Raw genomic sequence first — 20,720 nt, forward strand, 5'->3', positions numbered from 1 at the left:
GCCTCTCGTGGTTAATCCGAATTCCCTGAATGAATGCTGAACGAGAAGATGCTCCGTGTCCCGCCCTCGCTCTCGCCAATAACGCCTATTTGGAGCATCTAACTCCAGGTGTCCCTTCGCGAGACGAGAACGCCTGTCAGTCTTCATGGCGTCGTCAGGGGGTAACGCAGCGGTCAAGCGGGTTCATGGAGTGGACGCAGCGGTTGTGGTTGTGGGCTATTGGTTCTACCAAAGGTCATTAGCTGAATCAACAAATGATATGCCTTGGCAACTTTTGGCAAGTCTATACACATATGAAAATGTATGTATCTGGTCTATGTACATGCCTAATGCAAACAAGCAACCATACAAAAATGCACACAATATGTATATATTATTCAGATTGTGGCCATTAAACTTGCTTGAGACTTTTCTAAACATAATGAAACATTTTAACACAGTAGTAGCATTTGTATTACCTCACTAAACTATGGTAGTTTGTTAATAGGACTATTTCATATGCATCTGTAAAAAAAAATCTAACACCAAACACATTCGGTGTAGGCTACTTGTAGGTCGTTTAAAGATCTGATTAGTGATAGGATCCAATTCATATGCACATACTGCATACTTGAATAACGACAATGTATGCTTCACTTTTCCTTTTCAGGAGTTAAAAGTTGATTATCACACTGCATCAGGTGTGCTCCAGCAATCCACTGAGACGTTGCTGCCCCCTAGCGGTGGTTTTCTAAGCTGTTGAGGTAAAATATTAAGAGATCAAATTATTTACAGATTGTTATTTGAAATTTATTGACAAGGCTGAATCAGTGGTACATCAGAAAATAAATAAGTCCGATTTCAGGAGAATGATATGAAAATGAAATAGAACATGCATTCATTTGGCACTTTTCCACTTCACAGACACAAAATAAAACAAAAAAACAAAAGCAAAAAAGTATTAGTCTCTTGTTGTTAACAGTAATGGTGCTGGACCACAAACTCAGTCTCGAGGTATACAAGTTGGCAATGCAAGCGTACACAATAGAACAAGACTCCTAAGTTGAGAGTATGTTAAGACTTGAAATGAACAGCAGCACTTTGAAAAGGTCCACTGAAGAGAAGCCACATTCTGGCACCGAACACTGTCTGCATAATGGCCACAACACCAGGTCAAATGCATCTCGCACAAAGAACATGCAGTGAAATGTGTTGGGGATGAAGTTAGAAAAGGAAATGGACAATGAAATGAATAAAGAAATCCTTGTTTTTGCCCTTAGGGAAACTAGAAATGATGGACTATGGATGTCGCCATAATAATGCCCTCTGTAAGGATTTCCATTTGGAGTTTTTTGTGAATGTGTTTGTGTTTCAACATGAGTGAAACAATGCGGACGGTGAAGGTGAAGAACCATGAGTCTGAAACAATAATTATAAACTATTTGTAGCATTGGACATGATCATGGTTATTGGTTACAGTAATCATTCACAAAAAATCCAACACACACACACACACACACACACACACACACACACACACACACACACACACACACACACACACACACACACACACACACACACACACACACACACACACACACACACACACACACACACACACGCCTCAGCATGTGTTTCCCATCGCATTCGCTCTTGAAATTCCCTGAAGTTTGTCTGACGGTATAAAATAAACTAATACAATTGTTTCCAAATTGGCCCCATTTTACCCTTCATAATTGTCATATCTATCAGCGGGTTTGGACCGAACTGGCCACATATGCCGTCTCTAGAAATGAAACAGTACTGCTCCTGAAAAGGAGATTGTCCCTCACAAACATGGCCGACAAGACCGACCGCCAGGTTGGGGTGCCCCCACCAGCTCCTTCCTGACTATCGTAATTAAAGTTCCAACAGTCACAAAAGGTGAAAACTAAACCATACACTTGCATTGCATATAAAAAAAAAAAAAAACTAAATACAACTTGTGGTGATTATGTTCTCTAGAGTAAGGTACTTGTATCATCGTCATCAGGACCAGAACGAGTGCGATGGACCAGCTTAGGGCTCATTCGGTCTAGCTCGTCCATTTCTTCCACCAGCTGTATGCATGTAACATTGAATTAGCTAGGCATCCACCACTCATGTACTGCAGGCAATTAAGAGGCCCCGCTACAACCAGACAACTAACTAACGGACCAACTGACACCCCAACTGACACCCCCCCCGGACACCTGACACCTGACCCCTCCTCATTGGCTGGTTTGCATCAGGCGGCGGGCTGGCGGCTACGTCTACGGCAGGGAGGCCTTGAGGCCCGCGCCGTCCTGATACCTGGGAGGGGGCCGGTGTGGGTTAGAGGACCCGGGCCCGGCCAGTCCCGAGGAGAGAGAAGACATCCCAGAATATCCAGCAGGGTTTGGGGGGGGGGGCGGGGGGTGGGGCGGTCAAGGGTGTTCGCCCGCTCGGCCGTCCGTGTCCGGAGGGGGAGAGCCCGCAGACGAGTCGCACACCGCCGTGTCTTCGTCGTCGTCGGCGTCAGACGCCTTTTCACAGTTTCTTTGCGGCTTTGAGTCTCCGACCAGCTTCTCCTCCTGCTCCTCCTCCTCCTCCTCTTCCTCTTCTTCCTCCTCCTCTTCCAGGAGCATCTCTCCCTTCTCCAGGACGAACTCCAGGGTGGGGCCCTCGGCCGCCTCCCCCTCCCCCGCCAGCCGGAACTTGATGTTCACCCCCAGCGGCTTCTCGGGCTTATCTGGAGAGCAGAGGGGGAGAATGACCTCCATGTCCTACAGCTCTTCATCTCCAGGACATCGAACGACGACACCAATCACCATGATGACTCTACGGTCAGTCAGACAGTGGCGTTTACTGTGGTGGTGGTGGTGTTTGTGTTTGTGTTTGTGTTTGCATGTGTGTGTGTGTGTGTGTGTGTGTGTGTGTGTGTGTGTGTGTGTGTGTGCGTGCTCGATGGCTGGTTTAAGCAGCCTCACCTGGCCCGAGTCAGACTGATTCGACTCGGGGGGGGGGGCTGGCTGAGGCTGCAGAGCTTTCCAGGTGTGCAGGTGATGGCAGGTTAAACCTGGTGATGGCAGGTTAAACTTGCCATCACAGCACCAACTCAGGAGAGCTCTCCCGGTCCTGGACACCTGCTCTCACTGATACAAGTCCAACCATCGCTGCAAATCAACCGGTTTAAACATGACCCTCCCCCCTGTTGTACCATTGTTGGAGGAGCCCGGTGGAGCCACCTGGGTGGAGGGTGGCGTGTGGGGAAAAAAACGCTACGTTTACGTTCACACTGTCATTCCTGACTTAAAGGGGACACCAGGTGTGAGTGTGGTTAGCCGTTACAAGTGACTGACATCACTAGTGGGCGTGTCCACCGAGATGTGTGCTCATCTATCCAGCACACATCTCGGTGGACACGCCCACTTGTGACGTCAGAAGAGGCGGATTTTCAAAACGGCTTGTAACGGCTAATCACACTCACACCTGGTGGCATAAAATATGTCAACTTTAAGTCAGGAAGGACTTTCACGCGACCACTAGTCGCGTGAACGTAAAACGTAGCGGTTTTGCATCGTGATGCGGACGCATTGGTGAGCTTCTCAGTCCTCACCGTGGCCCAGCTGCCGCTCCTTGGGCAGCAGCAGCACGTCCACGTTGTGGTGCTCCTCCAGGGCGGTGGTGAGCAGCGCCCCCTCGCGGCTGAACAGGAACACCAGGGGCAGGGTGAGGTCGGCCGTGGAGTCCCCGTCGCCCACCATCTGGAACAGAGGGGAGTCCTCGATGTTGCTGCCGTCCCGGTGGTCTGGGGAGGAGGGCGAGGTCGGCGGCGGGTTATCGTTTGCGTCGGAGAAGATAAAAGAGAGATGGTGAGACATGTGGAACACGTCATGGAAGCGGTGGCGGCCTCTTTTAAACAAAACAACTGATCGTCCAACCTTGTGGTCCGCGTAAACGGTTATGTATTCATTGGTTTTCCGTTTGTTTCAAGTCGATAAAGCCTCTCGGCCGACAGCTGTGCCAAGCAGACATTACTGTCTTTAAGCAGTTCTGGCTTAATCACCAGAAAAACATGCAGTTTGGTACTTTGCCCTCCCTTCAGGCCTTAGCATAAGGCTTCACAGCACAACGTGCAATATACTGCATCTCCAACGTGCTTCAGAATGAGCCACGTTTGCATCCCCTACATTGTTTACATGCACCCTTTAGCACACAACTGCGCTTCATCACTCCTGTTCCTAAACACAGCCATCTGTTTTCTCCTCTGTTATTGTGTGGATCATCGCTTTAATGTTTTCATATATCTGGATAGACAAACTTAACTGAAAAGTTTTACAACTAATTAAAGTTCCAGTGCAGGCCTACACACCTATAAGGAGGTCTGTGAAGGTAGGCTACTCAGCTATGAAGAAGACTATGAAAAGTGGGCTACTCACCGATGAAGATGACCCCCGTGGCTCCGGCCTCCTGTAGCCTGCGGGCCTTTCCGGCGAACATGCAGTCCCCGCGTAGCGCCAGGGCTATGTGACCCCTGAGTTGGTCGGCGTTTTCTATTGGTCCACACGCCGTGTAGGGCGACGCCTTCATGATGCTGCCCTTCACCTGGTGAGTGAGTGAATGTTAGGAGAAGTCGAAATGAATTACGATGATCACGCAAAACACAAAATACTCATCATATAAAATATACAGATAAATATACACATAAATAAAAGGCTCTTATTAAATCAACATCGCCAAACTCTACTCTGCTTTTGGCTTTTACTGTGAAAAGCCTGAAAGACAATTGTTATCAAATGCGCGTGCGATTGACTTGATGTCTGATCCACTGTACTGACGCCGTGCTCTTGCTTGGTGAGGTCCATCCCAAACTTGGCGGGCCCGGCGGTCAGGACCGTCCTCCCGAGGAACGGCGGGGAGATGAGCTGCACGATGTGGGGCACCACCTCCTCCTCCTCCACCGCCTGGCTCAGCTGGGCCACCAGCTTCACGCGGTACACCCCTTTGTGCTCCTACGGCCAGACACGGGACGACTTCATCATCACCCACTGACCAGAGGAATAACGCACACCAATAGGTTTTGGAGTTCCCTCGTGGGTCTGAGACAGATCCACTCCGTGTGTTAAAAGAAACATAGAGTGTATGCTGACACATAGCAGCAACATCTGAGCAAAATTAGACATTGCAAGTCAATGCAATTAATACAATGATATTGCAGATAGACAGTGAACATTTCTTTCAAAAATGAGAATAAACAAGTTACAGGAAGAAGACATATGTACCGGCTTTGTTTACTGTTTTCTGTGATCACTGACATTCTGACATAGACAAGCCCTCTACTCTTCACCGCCCCCCCCACCCCCCCCCTTCATGTTTGCAGTGTGACCACAGTGAGGACCGGGCCGGGCCTACCTTCAGCCCCCGGGCCTCCCCCAGGGCCGCCTCGTTCATGGGGGTCAGGGAGATGCCCATGCTCTTCAGGAACTCCACCGGCTCCATGCCGTCATCGTGGAGGGGCAGCTCGATTTCCCTGTGATCACACAGACAGACACACACACACACACACACACACACACACACATTAACACCTCAAAGAACTACAACTCCCACACACATGACTAGCTGTAGCCCTCTGCCCACAACACACACACCAACACCGCAAAGAACTACAACTCCCACACACATAACTAGCTGTACCCCTCCGCCCCTGTGCCTGGACACACACACACACACACACCTGACGGGTATGGAGTTGAAGGGGCGCCCGACCCCGGTCAGGTACTTGTAGCCGTCCCGGATGGTCTTGGCGAAGGACGGGTTGTTGGGGAAGAGGGTCTGCACGCTGGGGCAGGAGTAGGTGAAGGGGTCCTCCTCGTGGACCACGGGGGCCGCGTCCTACGGCCGACAGACGAGACACACTTTCAGAGCGACGTGCAGGGGGCTTTGGGAGGGGTCAAGCTCACAGGCCGTTGGGTTCTGCTGGGGACTCTTTAATTGTCTGGAGTACATGAGCGGTGAATTGCTAAACTTGTTTTAGCTAATAGCTAAAGTCCAGAGGTTATAGTTCAGCCATAAATACTCATCAGCCAAATATATTCATCATTTTCATATGTTGTAAATCAACATATGAACTACATTCAAATAAACAGAAAGACCTACACAACCTGGTTCAACCTAGCGTTGAATGAGAGTGTGTGAGAGAGATAGTGAGTGAGTGAGTGAGTGAGTGAGTGAGTGAGCCTGTGCGTGTGTGCCTGTGTGTGTGTGTGTGCGTGTGCGCGTGTGCGTGTCCTCACGGTGGCGTTGGGCCGGCAGGGCGGCTGGGTGGTGGACAGCGAGACGGGCAGCAGGTGGGCCTCGGTGGTGAAGATGTAGTCGTCGATGTCGAAGGGCAGCTGGCTCTTCTCGGAGAACAGCAGGTACAGGTACTTAAACATCTCGGCCAGGAAGAAGGAGTCCATGCTGCGGGCGAGCCACGCGTTAGCATGCATCCCCCGTTAGCGCTCGAGTCGTACGCTTGTGACTCGATGTTGGAGGGTCACGCACGTTCACAATATCCAGATTCTCAGCCGCTTCAACCAAATGTGAGCATGGACTGAATCACACTTCACCACAACCTCACTAACCGCACCACAACCATATAGCATCTAAGAATCGTATCGTCATATGGTCTAATCCTACGGCTGCTACTGGTCCAGAATAAAGGAGTCCTGAGTCATTACCGGTCTTCGTGGGTCCCGGTGCGGACATCCTGCACGGCAGCGAAGCCGCAAGGCACCCTGGCGTAGGCGTTGAGCTTCTCCACGATGGACTGGCCCACTCTGAGGTAGTAGGGGTCCCCTGTGGCCTGGGGAGAGCAACACGCATCCTCATCAAACCAAACACCGCATCTCCGGGCTTCTGTGCGGTAGCGCACTCACAGACTGACTCGGAACCGCTGGGGCCGAAAGTAATCGGATGTATGGTTGGTTGCTTTGAGAGCTTTATTTACATATGATCCATACATCATATGACAATAGGATGGATATGCGCTTACCTTATAGAGGTAGTAGGTGCTCTCTGCAAACTCCGGCCTGAGTGGATGTTGGCCCCAGTGAACTCTGAACTCTGTGGTAAAAGCCTGCGTCAAAACGTTAAAATGAGTTAAAAGCTGCTCACTCGACGCATCATTATTTCATTTTGAGTCATGCCTAACCCTATCCATCCTTAGTTCGCTAGTGCTGAAACAACAGAGGCTCGAGGAGAGGCTAGAGAAGAGGCTTGAGGAGATTCCCTACCTCGGGCAGGAACTTGTGCTGTTTGGTGACCTGGTAGAGCATCTCATGGGTTTCGATGGCGGGCTTCAGGTCTCCCCTCAGAACCTGTGGGGTGGAGGGCACACATCTCTGTAGCTTGATAAACCATCAGCTGGGGGAACGGAGGGATTGCAGTCGCGCCGGTTATCCAGCGGTGGTGCTGCGCCGCTGATGGGAGCGACCCGACCGATGAGAGAGGCCGGGCCCACTGACCTGCAGGCCGGGGAAGAAGGCGAGGAGAGAGTCCATCCAGCTGCGCACGCTCACGGTGGGGTTGTGCATGTGCACGTTGAGCAGCAGGGGGGGTTGGCTGATGTACTTCATGATGGCGCTGTAATGCTGCAGCGAAGGAGCGAATGAGAGCATTAGCTTTAAAAAAAAAAATCAACCTCTTATTAAGACATTGAGGAGAAGGTAGGGGTTATGCCCAAAATACACTTCTGTATCCAGCGTTTATGGCAAGCTGCCTGAAGATCAGTGTCGCTTCACAGAGGTCACAGCAGTTTAAATGGAGCAGACTCGGTCTTGCGAATATGAACTGGCTTGTGTGTCGGCGCACATTTGGGGCCAGGAAACACGATACTGTAGAAGTATAACTTCTGTGACGTAGAAGTATAAATGTAGGCCCCTATGCAAACTGTTTATCCAAAACCAGTCAGGACTATAGGACTATTAAACCAGGGCTATAAAAGCAGGGCTGTAAATCCAGGTGTGTAAATCCAGTTTCAGGTTGGCTTTTCCACCAGACTACCCTAACCTAGGGCTGCTCCATTATAGAAAAATCCCAAAATGGTATTGAAAATGGTCAAATAGAAAATTATGTCCAGATATGTATATGAAAGAAAGAAAAAAAAAAAAAATTAGTCAGATATATATATATATAGTTTAAACTTGATTATATTAGTTTGGTGACCGTTTCACGCTAAAATCGAATTCCCCAGCCCTACCCTAACCCCTGCCAAAATATAGCAAAACAACTGTGGGACGTCCTTCATCGTTTTATCACACCGTAACAGGCAGAGAGACAGCAGAAAGACATATTTAATGGTAAAACATGGACTTAGAATTAGCAGTGGGAAAAATAATTGATTCTTCGATGCATTGCGATTCTCTCTAGAACGATTCCGTCTCGATCCAGAAAAATTAATAATCGGAAACTAATTGAATAATTTTTTTTTTTTTTTTATAAAATTTGTTCGCCTGCTGCAGAGCGCTCCAGAAAACTCCTTTCTGCCTGCGGGTTCTCTACGCAGAGAACCAACTTTATCTAATATAAAATATAAGATAAGGTAATTCATCTGTTGATTGTCTTTAATGATCATTACACAAGTAGGAAGTGATTAGCAAACTCTGAGTAGCAAAGTCAGATATATATTTAGAAAATCCTGCATGGAAATGTACATAAAAATTTTGTTGAATCGAGATGCATCGATAATTTAATCGTTGGAATCTAATCGAATCGTGAGGTGCCAAGAGATTCCCACCCCTACTTACAATGTTGAACCTCTCCAGGAACACGCTGTCTCCCAGCAGGATGTAGGCCTTCATCAGGTACTCGTAGTAGGAGTCGATACCAGCGCCCACCCCACTGTCTACAAACACAAACGGCGAGAAAGTGATTAGTGATTAGTTACACATTAGTTACATCTGAATAACATTTGTTACCACGTAGAGCACATGTTCACATGTGCTCTGTGAGCCTCACCTCTGCGGACCCAGTCTCCGCTGTGTATGTTGATGACGGTCCCGACCAGGTCACTGCCTCTCTGTCTCTTCTCCCAGAGGACGTCCAGAGCCTTCCTCGCGTGCTCCTGTGTGTGTGTGTGTGTGTGTGTGTGTGTGTGTGTGTGTGTGTGTGTGTGTGTGTGTGTGTGTGTGTGTGTGTGTGTGTGTGTGTGTGTGTGTGTGAGAGAGAGAGAGAGAGAGAGAGAGAGAGAGAACATGTGACCCTCCTGGAAGACGCCAACCACCAACTGATGTTGTCACGGTGATCGGCCTTATTTCAAGAAGCATGTGTTGCTTCCATTGGAATGAGCCGAAACAGAAGCAGCGGTCACTGTAGCAGAAGTATAATCAAAATAATAAAAGAGATCAAAAGTGCATCACAAAATATGGCGACCCATTCCCCGTGCCTTCCTCCCACACAGGGGAACGGGTGCGTAACATTAACTATGAGTGTCGCCGCCCGCCACCGTGTTGGGAAAGCCCACGATAATCACTGGCAGTCAGCAAAGTGAAGCCCCGTTCTATTTACTTTGGCCACGTGGGCGGGGGATGACCGTTACCATGGCGACCACAAACCTCAAACACAGCTTCCCCGGAGAGCCGGCTGAGGGCGGCGAACTCCAGGATCATGGTGCCGGCGCAGGCGGTGCAGGTGTCGGACTCGGTGCCGGTGCGCGACAGGGGGCTGATCACGCCGTGCTTCAGGTTCACCTGGAGGCAGAGCGCGTGGCGTTGAAACACACGGGGATACGCACTGCGGCGTTTACTGTGGTGAACGTGAAGGTTTGCTCTGCTACGACCGGTTTAACTTTGTATTTAGAAATACTTTTTCGAGCGAGGAAATTGATCGGGTTTGCTCTCGAGGAGATAACAAAACAGTCGACTTCCATTAGATGAACAACCCCAAATGTGCTAATTTCTGCCATGCATCACTGCTGATGGATTTAGCCTTTTAGACGGCGGCCCACTCACACTTGTGGTTGTGTGCCTCGTTGCTCTTTTAGCTAAAACTAGATTTATATATTATGTACTAGACTTTTAATATTCCATGACTTATGTTCTATTCTATTCGATAGAATGTCAGGCAAATCCGGCAACTTAATTCCAAAGCTCAAAGATCCTAAATTTCTAGTGCGAGGGAAATAAAGAAATAGAACAATCAAGTTGTTTCTGGCGGAGGACCAAGCAGCCATAAAAGCACTCTGACACCATTCTGCATCCGCCCGACGCGGCCGTGCCCTTCCGGGCTCGGGGGCTTCAGGCTTGAGGTCAAAGGGGTATATTTGCAAAGCGGCGACAACCTTTGCCTACGCCATCCAACGAGGGGCAGCACCTCCTCCTCAGACCACGAGTGATGGCGTCTTACCCGGGGGTAGGGAAGGCCACTGGTGGTGTTGAAGGCGGGCAGCAGTCTGTGGCCCAGCTCCTTAGCCATGTGGAGCAGCTCGTCCTGGTACCACTGCATCCGGTCGCCCCGCTGCCGCAGCATGTCGGCCATCACGTGGGCCCCCAGGAGCCCCCTGGACACGGCAAAACCAGGGAGACGACACCATGTCATTCAGTTCAGTAGACGCTTTTAATCCAACAGGGTTTACCGCTCAGGGAGCGCCGAGCACGGAGTCATGGAGGGTCAGTTCAGGTCAGGGGTATTTTTTCTCAAGGAGGCCTACAGGTAAACTGTGGACAAGGGGGATTGAACCCCAGGTTTTCTTTACAACGTAGTCAGTGTGAAGGAACTTCCTCAACGAGTTTAGTCTCGGACATCGTGATTTCCCTCTTAGTTATTCTTTTTTTTTTTTTATGAATCTTTTTATTGGAGGATCAAGGATGTTACATTTTACAGGAAGTGAAACAGTTCTCCAGTTATTTATTGACTATAAGTGCTAGTCTGTAGCCTGATCTTCTGGTTCCGCTTATATTGGTATGGTTTTATATTTATGTAAATTTATTATTAGCATATTTTTTTTATTACAAGACAAAGTCAACATTCTTTGACTTTTTTCAACAATGTAAAAAACGTTGTTGATGTTTAGACACATACGGTTGTTATTGTGGATGCTACGTACCCCAGCACTCTGATGTTGGTCTCAAACACAGAGACCACCACATCATTGTCCAGACGCACGTCCTTCAACGTCTTCCTCACCCCCTCTTCGAATTCATCAAGCTTGTTCAATACCTGGGAACACACACACACACATAAACTTTAAGTCTGCATTTGATGAGGACACGCAACATCTGACCCGTAGACAATTGATTCTGCCGTCTCGCACCTCCGTATTGATTGACAGTATATTTCAACCCATATTTCAGGCTACATTTAACACGACGGACACACACTTCACAAGACACCGGCGTACAGATCCTTCCTTTAAAAAAAAGCCTTAACTCATATCAAGTGGCGAACGTTACTCACCACCAAGGTATCAAGGGTGTCAATCAGTGTCAGAGAGAACCTACGATACAAATGAAAGTGATTAGACTACGCACACGGAGAAGAACATCACATCGTAATTTCAACTCACTACTCAGTTCTCCTTCCATCAAACCTCTTTGTGGTCATTGTGATTAAGATAGTATACTATGGGTGGAGTCTGAGGAGATACACTAAAGAACAAACAGGGACGACCCCATCTGATCTTTGGTCTCGTCTTATCTGCGGTTTTCTTATCTGAACTTACTTTCCCAGGGAGTCGTCTATGTCTCCTCTGTTGGGCTCCAGACCGCGGACTCTTCCACGGCAACTCAAGGGCATCAGCTCATCAGCTGGGTAGGCGTATTTCTGGAGCAGCACACAGAGAGACAATGATTCAGCCATGTTCCTCATTTGATGTGAATGGACAAAGCCTTAACATCAGCTGCAAAAAATGTTTGCTTCTGTATTCCGAAAGAGGATCATTAAAGGGGATTGTGTCTGTGCTTGTAGTGTCAGGAGGACATACGTAAAAACTATTAACTAAGTTATTACAATTTTGCAGTTTCAATTGGCTTCAAAGCCAAGCTCTATTTTACGAGAATATCAAACAGCAACCGTGGTTATTACATCCACTCAATTTACCCAATCGAGACTATCAAAACATGTCCTGTATTAACTGATGATTACAAAGGTGTTACTGAATAATAATATAAAAAGTTGAGGACAGAGGCCCGAATTTGACGTTAAACCAGTGGACCTTAGCTAGTTAACAGGGAAATCTATTAACTCAATTGACAATTGCAGGCACAGGCCAACATTTATCATCCAACAAATGGGAGCAAATGGGATAGACTAGATGATGGCTGTTCTTCTGCTCCAACATTGGTTTATTAACTCACTGCTGGGACAAGGAAAAAACACCAGGTAAGGTCTGATTTCTTATGTCATGACAGCCAAATCTGAGTTGTCCAGGCTAGCAACACCCAATAGCTAATAAAGATGTGCTCCAATGTATCATTCGACATGCACATGGCCCATCCAAAACATATTCAATTCATTCAAAAGTGAAACTTCCTTACCATGTAGCTTCCGTAAGCATGGTCAAACATCTCAACAACCTGATCCCTGAAAGAACACAAGTAAAAAACAAATGTTAAAATAATAAGAGAGGGAACAATAGAAGTTGACAATGTGTGGCTCGACAACATCTATAGTAGAAAGCTAAACACTCATGTAATTACCTGATAACAGTCTTCTCCTCTGATGTCATGTGTTGGCTCTCGTGACAACTCGCCCATCCACAAAGAAGTGTGAGAAGCAGAGCCTTGAGCATCGTTCTGGGGACCAGAGGGTAGCCTCGACCCGCTGCCGTCCAGCAATGACCTACTTGCTTCATTTATGGTCAGGCTGTTCAGTGTCAACGGACACCCACCCTATTCTAGCCCAGCGTCCACGCAAACACTACAACACTACAATCAATCGGAATGCACCCCCTCCAGAATGGGCATCATGCTGTGAGGTACGAATGGTGTGGTGGATGTAAGCTTGCTTACTTCTCTAGGTTAACTTCCAGGAGGCGGGGTCATGTGTTGACCCTGTAGACGCATTCAACTGTACTTAACCTCATAATGCCTCTACTCCAAAGGTAAACGATTTAATCCATTCGCTAGTGACATGCCCTGCAGAACATGACCTGCCAAGTCTCAACGTTTGTTCTAGTCACAAAGCCAAGCGAAAAAACTGCTGGCATCTATAATTGACTACCTTTACTTGTGTTACCGATACTGGAAACATAACATGCCTGTACAAAACCAGCGGCTTAAACAAGCCGTGAGCCGGGGGGCTAACGCTAGCCAATCAACAAAGAGACAGAGTGGGTCCGTAGTGTAACATCACGGCTAGCTTCGGTGGACTCCGGTCGCTATCTGACCCAATAGTACGAGGCGCAGAGCCCGAATCCTCTCCGTTACAGCCGCCCGGGAGATACATGACCCAGACCTTCGCTGACACGTAGCTGGAGATCAGGATCTCTGGCTTGCTGTCGTCTGTCGCGCTGTCACAGAACTGTCAGGCTCCGTCTCTCGACAATGATTAGCCTTGACCCACTTCCTGGGAGTCTCCGAAAAACACAGTCAGACGTCATCGATTGTGATAAGCGCTGTGATAGGTGGATAGTAGCTTCGTTCTCGTCTCGCGTTTTTGGCGAAAGAGAGGGGGTGGGATGCTCGTGGGAAGTATAAGACCGGAAATAATGTTACGGTAGACCGGGATAAACGTGAATTCAGGATCCTCTCTCTATAGAAGCGGATAAAACACATAGGGAGGAATCATATTCTAAGATTGGTCGTTACGCCCAAGCGTTGTCAAAAGTTATTTTCGGAACAATCTGACCCTACTTCTATCTATCTGCAATATATTTAACGACGATATCAGAATTACTTTGACTAACCTTTAGGCACATTTTGATTGGAGTTGAAATGAGGAGTCAGGATATACAGTGACATGCAGTGCAATAATAATTTTGTATGACAGTGGATTTATGCTGATTGAAATATGATCATAAATCAACACAGTTTTCTGTTTGAATGTTCAAGGGATGGTGGCAGACGAGCAGCAGCTGTAACTGTACCACTGTACCAACACACCGTATGTGTATTAAATATGACTACATGGTTTGACTTTAAAGGGCCTGTATAATGAAAGGATTATAAGTGAGGTGTATAGGTTAATGTCCATATAAAATGGGTGTTACCTACTTGTACATAACGTTACAGTGTGTATAAATTGGAGCCTCTAGCGGTGAGGTTGCAGATTGCCTTTTGATAAAGTCAGGTTGTCTTTATCAGGTACTAAAACGGATCTCCTGTTGTGCACTTTACAAATCATCCCGCGTTTTTATATTCCTATGCCTCATCTTAGAAGCTGGTTACACCAGTTTTGATTGTATACGATGTCCTCAAGCCACTGTTACTAACGAAGATGGCATTCATCACAATGCTGAAACTTATAAGTCGAAATATTAGGTTCCAGTCATATGATATGTCATTTATTACAACACACACTATTATTACAACACACTCTCTATCGGGTTCTTGTCTCGTTCCCTCAACGATGACCTCATTGCCTGAGAGTGGATGCACCTCAGTAGGCCTCCGTGGTGAATCATGCATCCACTTGTTTGAAGGAATCAGTTCAGTATTTCTAAACGACAACCTGCCCCAGGAGTCAGTTCTGCATTTCTAAACGACAACCTGCCCCATGTAATCCATTGTCAGCCGATATAATTGGACATAATGGTTCGAAAAGTGAACGATTGCTTGTAAAACGGGCATGAATTTATAACATTTGATTAAATTAGCTTTGATTAATAAACCGGACAATACTAGGGAGCTATAACCTTCAGGACTACGCCTACATGGACACGCATCTGTTCCTCTTCCCTGTTCACTTCCCTGTTCTCTTCCCTATCCCAACCAGGCTGAAGGAGGACCCGGGATTGTAGCGTTTTCCCGGTCTACCACAGCGCACTATCTGGTGTCTCACTTCCGATCTCTGCTTCCTATGAGCTACGTACGGCAGTTCACAGTTCCCGGGGCGAGACGAATAATAAAATAGGCAGAAAAACAACAGAAACTACAAGTACACTAGTACAACTACAAGAATATTAAATCGGATTTTTTTTTACGAACATGTTCACGAAGCAATACCCGAAACATGTAAAGGAACGGATGTCTCTCTGTCGAAAGTCCCTCCCTCTCTGTCACCTCTCGCCGATAAGCCCTGATAGTCCCGCCCATAACGCTCATTGAGAGCATCCCCAGCGAGGTGGGCTCCCTGCAACATGGGCGTGCCTTATCAGTAACTTTACTAAAAGGTGCGCCGAGCTGCGAAAGTAATCTTTTGAAAAGCCTCCTGACTGAATCCTCGTTGCTTTTCCCAGGTAAGCAAATTCATATTTGTGGTGGCTTTTATCAAGTCTATTAATAATCAAACTTTCCGAATACGACGCACATCTTTTTTTATTATTACGTTAGCCTATTAGTATTATATGGATGCTCCTTACCGATGTAGTGATTTCCTTTGAAAAATGGTTTGAAATTTGAAATTGGCTTTAGGCTACTCCCATGGGCGAAGTTATTTGTCGAAACTAATATGTAAACAGTGGATTTATTTACGTCCTGTCATTTTAACACATAAAGCAGTATAGAAAGGGGTTTGCACCCATTGGTAATTGTGGAGCTCTATTTAAATAGGCCTACATCCTGTTCACAAATCAATGTTATGATCAAATGCATATCTATAATATCCACAGTTTCTGACCTAACCTCAAAACCAAGAAAAATGTCTGTGTGGGTGAGTATTCTCATTTAGACAAACAGTACATTAGGTGTGTGTGTGTGTGTGTGTGTGTGTGTGTGTGTGTGTGTGTGTGTGTGTGTGTGTGTGTGTGTGTGTGTGTGTGTGTGTGTGTGTGTGTGTGTGTGTGTGTGTGTGAGGCTTCACATGATTCAGAAGACAATAGGTATTGATTGCATGATTATTCATTACTTCTTGCCCAGGATGATCTGGATCTGATGTTGGACTCTCCAACGCCCTCGCTGTCTGTAGCTGTAAGTTGTAAACATTTAGGACTGTCGTTTTTGCTTTTTTTACTACATGAGCAGTTGTAAAATACTAAGTAAACACACACACGCACGCACACGCGCACACGCATGCGCACACACACACACACACACACACACACACACACACACACACACACACACACACACACACACACACACACACACACACACACACACACTTTGCATTTCAAATTTTGCACTACAAAGGATGGCTTTAGATTTTAGTCCAGTTATTGCTATGGCCTTTGTGAGCTCTTCCAACTAAAGCTAAAATCTGACTAATAGAAGTTGTAGGTATCAAAATATCTGCTTGTTATTTGCAAGCACAAATAACTGATGTTTTAGATTCTCAAATCATTTCCTTAACACGACGATCATGTGTCTGTGTGTGCTCCAGTCCAGTGCGAGGGGAACGGTAAAGGCCAGCGCAAATTTCAAAATGGCAGACGACGTATCAGTGTTGAGGAACGCCATGGAGGGCATGGGTAAGTTTATATCACTAATATGACACCTAATATATGAATCTCTTGCACCCACCTGAAATGAAGAACATAACCTGGATGTGTCTGGTTTTCTGATCGGCAGGCACCACTGAGAAGAAACTGGTCGATGTTCTGACCCAGAGGAGCAACGCCCAGCGTCTGCTCATCAGCGACGCGTATCAGAAGGCCACCAGCAGGGTACACACACCCGGCCTCCGCCTTGAATACCAACCGTCCAACACAACAACAAAGTCACAAGGCTCTTGTATAACTCTATAACTATATTTTCCAATTTGAACTCCTCTTTCAGGCCCTGATAGACGACCTGAAGGGTGACACGAGTGGAGACTTCGAGGATGTGCTGGTTGCCCTGGTAACACCTCCGGATGTCTATGACTGTCGGGAGATCATCAGCGCCATCAAGGCAAGGCTCCGGTGCATTAGAAAACACCTCTTCAGAGAATGGACTGTTTCATATTTACATTTACAAGTTATGGCATTTAGCAGACGCTTTTATGCAATTTATTGCCAACTGAGTTTTCAAATGCAAGGATGTATGGGTATAAAATACAAACACAATATCGTGGATATTTATACTAAATTCCCCATCAATATGGGGTATATCCCCATATGATTTATATTCCCCATTTATACCATGCTTTTCTTCAGGGGTGTTATGTTAAGGGATTCAGCCCCCATGAATCACCCCGGAGGCGTGGTCACAGTTTATACCCCGCCAAAAAACATGTGTAAAATCAGTGAATCATCAGAGGTTGAGAAAGTCCACAGGGAACTGAAGGTTAGCAGTTAGCGGTTTGGCCAGTTAGTCAACATCTGACTGAGACATCTGGTTAAGGGACGTTAAGGGACACCACAGCCGGCAACTTTCACACGTCATAGATGATGTGTTCAAGAGCATTGGAAGACTTGTTGAATCTCATATGGCCACCCACGTGATGTCACTGATGCTCCTCTCTTCCATGTCCAGGGGGCTGGGACCACAGAAAGTGTCCTGACGGAAATCTTTGCCTCCAGAACTAACAAACAGATAGTTGCATTGAATGCTGCGTATCTGGCCGGTAAGCCTCGCAACCTAACTCAACTCCTTCCTCTATGGCAAGTCAAAACATTGTGTTCTTTTGCTGTTCTTTTGTGTTGGTGTTTCTAGCATCTAGCATCTTCTCCTAGCTATCTTTGTTGTATACGGGGGGATAACCTAGCAATTGTAAGTGCTTGGTACGTTTTCTATGAGCATCCTTGATGTACCGTCCATGGTATATTGTTGTTTCTCTTTCTCCTGACGAATGTACTTATTGTAAGTCGCTTTGACTAAAAGCGTCTGCTAAATGCCCTAAATGTAAATATAAATTATTTGGTGTTTTTGTTCCTAGAAACGGGGAAGGCGTTGTCGCACGATCTCCAGTCAGAGGTATCGGGGGAATACGGCAAAGCCCTGATATTGCTGTCTGAGGTAGCGTACAGTTCAACACATCAGGGTGTGGTAGGGACAAACCATCAGGCTTTGCAGCTGCCTGGGAATACACTCCAAGCAGCTTGTATCTTTTGCTCATATTAATATTGTAGATGCAGGGAGTTGTGAGCACTGCTATCTCTCCGGTCATCAATTGTTCAAGTAATTCATGGACTGTCAGGCTATTTTTTTTTTTATGGGAGTTTTTCCCTAATAAATATTTCTTTCTAGTCCAAAAACTAGTTGTGAATATTATTGAAAAATGACTTATGTCACATAATTGAATAAATCATATTTTAGAAAAATTATGAGTGTATTAGAAATGGCCACCATTCACAGCTGACTTTGACTCTTTCCTTGCAGGGGAAGAGAGACGAGAGCACCAAAGTTGATGCGGCCAAAGCCAAGGCGGATGCTAAGGTTTGTGTGACCCACTTCCCCCTCCTCCCTATGTCAACAGGCCAAGCCTTCTGTTTTTTTTCTTGTTGGCAAGGTTACATAAGGGGTCCGGTTGTATGACTCAAATTATCATGTTGAGTACTGCCAGTGTGGCCCAATGTCAACAAGGTGATCATGGAAGCTTGTTTACCAACACAATCAAGCACAACTACTAACAGATGCTATTCAAGAATGCATTTAAAACTCTCTAATGATTCAACTAGCAATTAGCTTTGCAAATTGTTGTTTGGTTTAAAGACTTTGTAAATAAGTTCCAGTATGGGTTGTACCCCGTTCTCCTTCCACACTTTTTTACCCGTGTCTCTTCAGATCCTCTACGAAGCCGGGGAGAAGAAGTGGGGCACAGATGAGAGCAAGTTTATCGAGATCCTGTGCCACCGCAGCATCCCTCAGCTCCGGCAGAGTGAGTTCACAGCCAGATATAGATCATCTGTGTGTTTCTCCATGCGTTTGTCCTTCTCCATGGTTTTAACATTGTGCGGGTCTTTTTTTCGACAGTCATGGTGGAGTACAAGAGCATCAGCAAGAAGAGTCTGCAGGAGAGCATCGAAGGGGAGATGTCCGGGAATCTGGAGGATCTCCTGGTTGCCATAGGTACGGACCACACCTAAATATTAGTCACATTTTTCACTGTGACAAATTATTTCCCACGGCTGCATATTAATGCCAACATTGGAAACATAAACCGACCCAGTACCACGTTATAACAAAATATTGTCCTATTACAGTGTTAAAAAGACACTCTAGGAGAATGCTTGATATACGATTTTGTTATAAATAGGATCAGTGGGCTTTCCCGCCATCAGACCGCTGTGTGTAGTCACCTGATGTAGATGCTCCAACAAGAACCTGACCTTGTATAAAAAGGATTTTGATATGAGAAAAAGAATCTCGGGAGAAGTAGTCACTGGGTCTCTTTGTTTGATATCATTGTCATTATTAGCACACCACCGTACATTTCAACTTTGTTTGCTGCATTGCGCATATAATAAATGGCTGCATGTTGTGTATACCATCACCACCACCACCATCTTCTTAATGCCCCTTACAACCCGTTTGTGGATCTTTTCAGTGAAGTGTGCGAAGAGCCCCCCCACCTATCTAGCCGAGAGGCTGTTCAAGGGCATGAAGGTAAGCTACTGCTGCAGCTATTCTGTTTGTGCTTGAACAACAGCGCTAAGCCTTCGCTGAAGACCCACCCATTGTGTTTGTGCGTGTGTGCCACATCTCTGATTGGCTGTGGACAAGAATGTCACACTGGGCTAAAAAAAACAGTCGCTTTTCTTTTAAACCGATGGTACGCACATATTGAGTTTGTCCACACAAAGTCAGGAATTTATGTCTGAGGCGAACATTAGATTTTTTGGGCTACGTTTAATTTACCATTCAAATGATACATTTTGCTATGTTCAGTACCTAGTATATTGTTTAACCATGGACAATGTTTTCAAACTTTGTACCATAGAAAGTATGATATACTGTTAGTATATTCTTTTGAATAGTTGTTTCTTCCTTTTTGTACAATGGAAAACATAGTACATTTATACCAAGGATCATCCACTAAATATCCTATTTAAATGATCTTTCATTAAAAAAAAAAACATCTTAAATGTGCAGTGTGTATAATTGAGTGGCATAGTGAAACTGTTTAATTTGTGTCAGTTAACTCAACCCCTTCAAGTCTATAACACAAACTGCATAAAGAAGCTTGGCATATTCTAACCTGTACCCTTTACTTTACGTATGTGTGTGACCAGGGCCCGGGTACGACTGAGTCCATCCTGACCAGAATTATAGTGAGCCGCTCAGAGCTGGACTTGCTCGATATCAGAGCGGACTACAAAAAGCTGTTCGGCACCTCCCTCTACTCAGCTCTATCGGTAAACAACATGAACACTCATTGAATATATTTACAATGGCCGATATTATACGCAGCAGGACCCCTATTTAACCACGTGAAATGTTTGGCCTAATCTTGATTCAATCTTTCCAGTCTGAGGTTTCCGGGGACTATGGTGAATGTCTGAAGCGTCTCTGCGGTGGAGAGGACTGAACACACCTTTGATGAGGAACATACGACCCGACTTAACCCATGGAATGAGGAATATGAGCGCAGATGGCGGCCATTGCTTCACTAATGTTTGTGCTTGTGTCTATAATTAAGTATTGAAAGAATGCGTAAGTCCAAATGCTGTTGGCAAATGTGCCAAAACAAATGTGTTTTGAAAATACAATCACTAAGCCCTGATAAACAAGTGTCATCTT

General features: G+C 46.2%; 2 protein-coding genes across 2 annotated transcripts; one reads left to right on the plus strand and one right to left on the minus strand.

Moving 5' to 3' along the window:
• Positions 1-795: 795 nt before the first annotated feature.
• On the minus strand, positions 796-13,495 carry LOC311367304 (ER degradation-enhancing alpha-mannosidase-like protein 3). The gene is made up of 20 exons (XM_084486128.1): positions 12,660-13,495; positions 12,498-12,543; positions 11,684-11,784; positions 11,419-11,458; positions 11,069-11,181; positions 10,369-10,522; positions 9,579-9,713; positions 8,983-9,088; positions 8,772-8,869; positions 7,491-7,616; positions 7,260-7,343; positions 7,019-7,102; positions 6,705-6,829; positions 6,279-6,444; positions 5,720-5,877; positions 5,395-5,512; positions 4,821-4,994; positions 4,422-4,587; positions 3,599-3,790; positions 796-2,731 (listed from the first exon to the last, which is right to left on the minus strand). Exons 1-20 carry the CDS (start codon positions 12,812-12,814, stop codon positions 2,427-2,429), a joined length of 2,646 nt encoding a protein of 881 aa, XP_084342254.1. The 5' UTR covers positions 12,815-13,495; the 3' UTR covers positions 796-2,426.
• Positions 13,496-15,263: 1,768 nt separating this feature from the next.
• Positions 15,264-20,693, plus strand: anxa3b (annexin A3b). Its single transcript, XM_084486664.1, has 14 exons — positions 15,264-15,358; positions 15,731-15,771; positions 15,978-16,028; positions 16,441-16,528; positions 16,629-16,723; positions 16,836-16,949; positions 17,514-17,604; positions 17,917-17,996; positions 18,360-18,416; positions 18,765-18,858; positions 18,954-19,049; positions 19,528-19,586; positions 20,213-20,335; positions 20,449-20,693. Exons 2-14 carry the CDS (start codon positions 15,760-15,762, stop codon positions 20,506-20,508), a joined length of 1,020 nt encoding a protein of 339 aa, XP_084342790.1. The 5' UTR covers positions 15,264-15,358; positions 15,731-15,759; the 3' UTR covers positions 20,509-20,693.
• The last annotated feature ends 27 nt before the right edge of the window (positions 20,694-20,720 follow it).

The sequence above is a fragment of the Micromesistius poutassou genome, assembly GCF_964030765.1.
Source record: "Micromesistius poutassou genome assembly, chromosome: 22".
Lineage (NCBI taxonomy): Eukaryota > Metazoa > Chordata > Actinopteri > Gadiformes > Gadidae > Micromesistius > Micromesistius poutassou.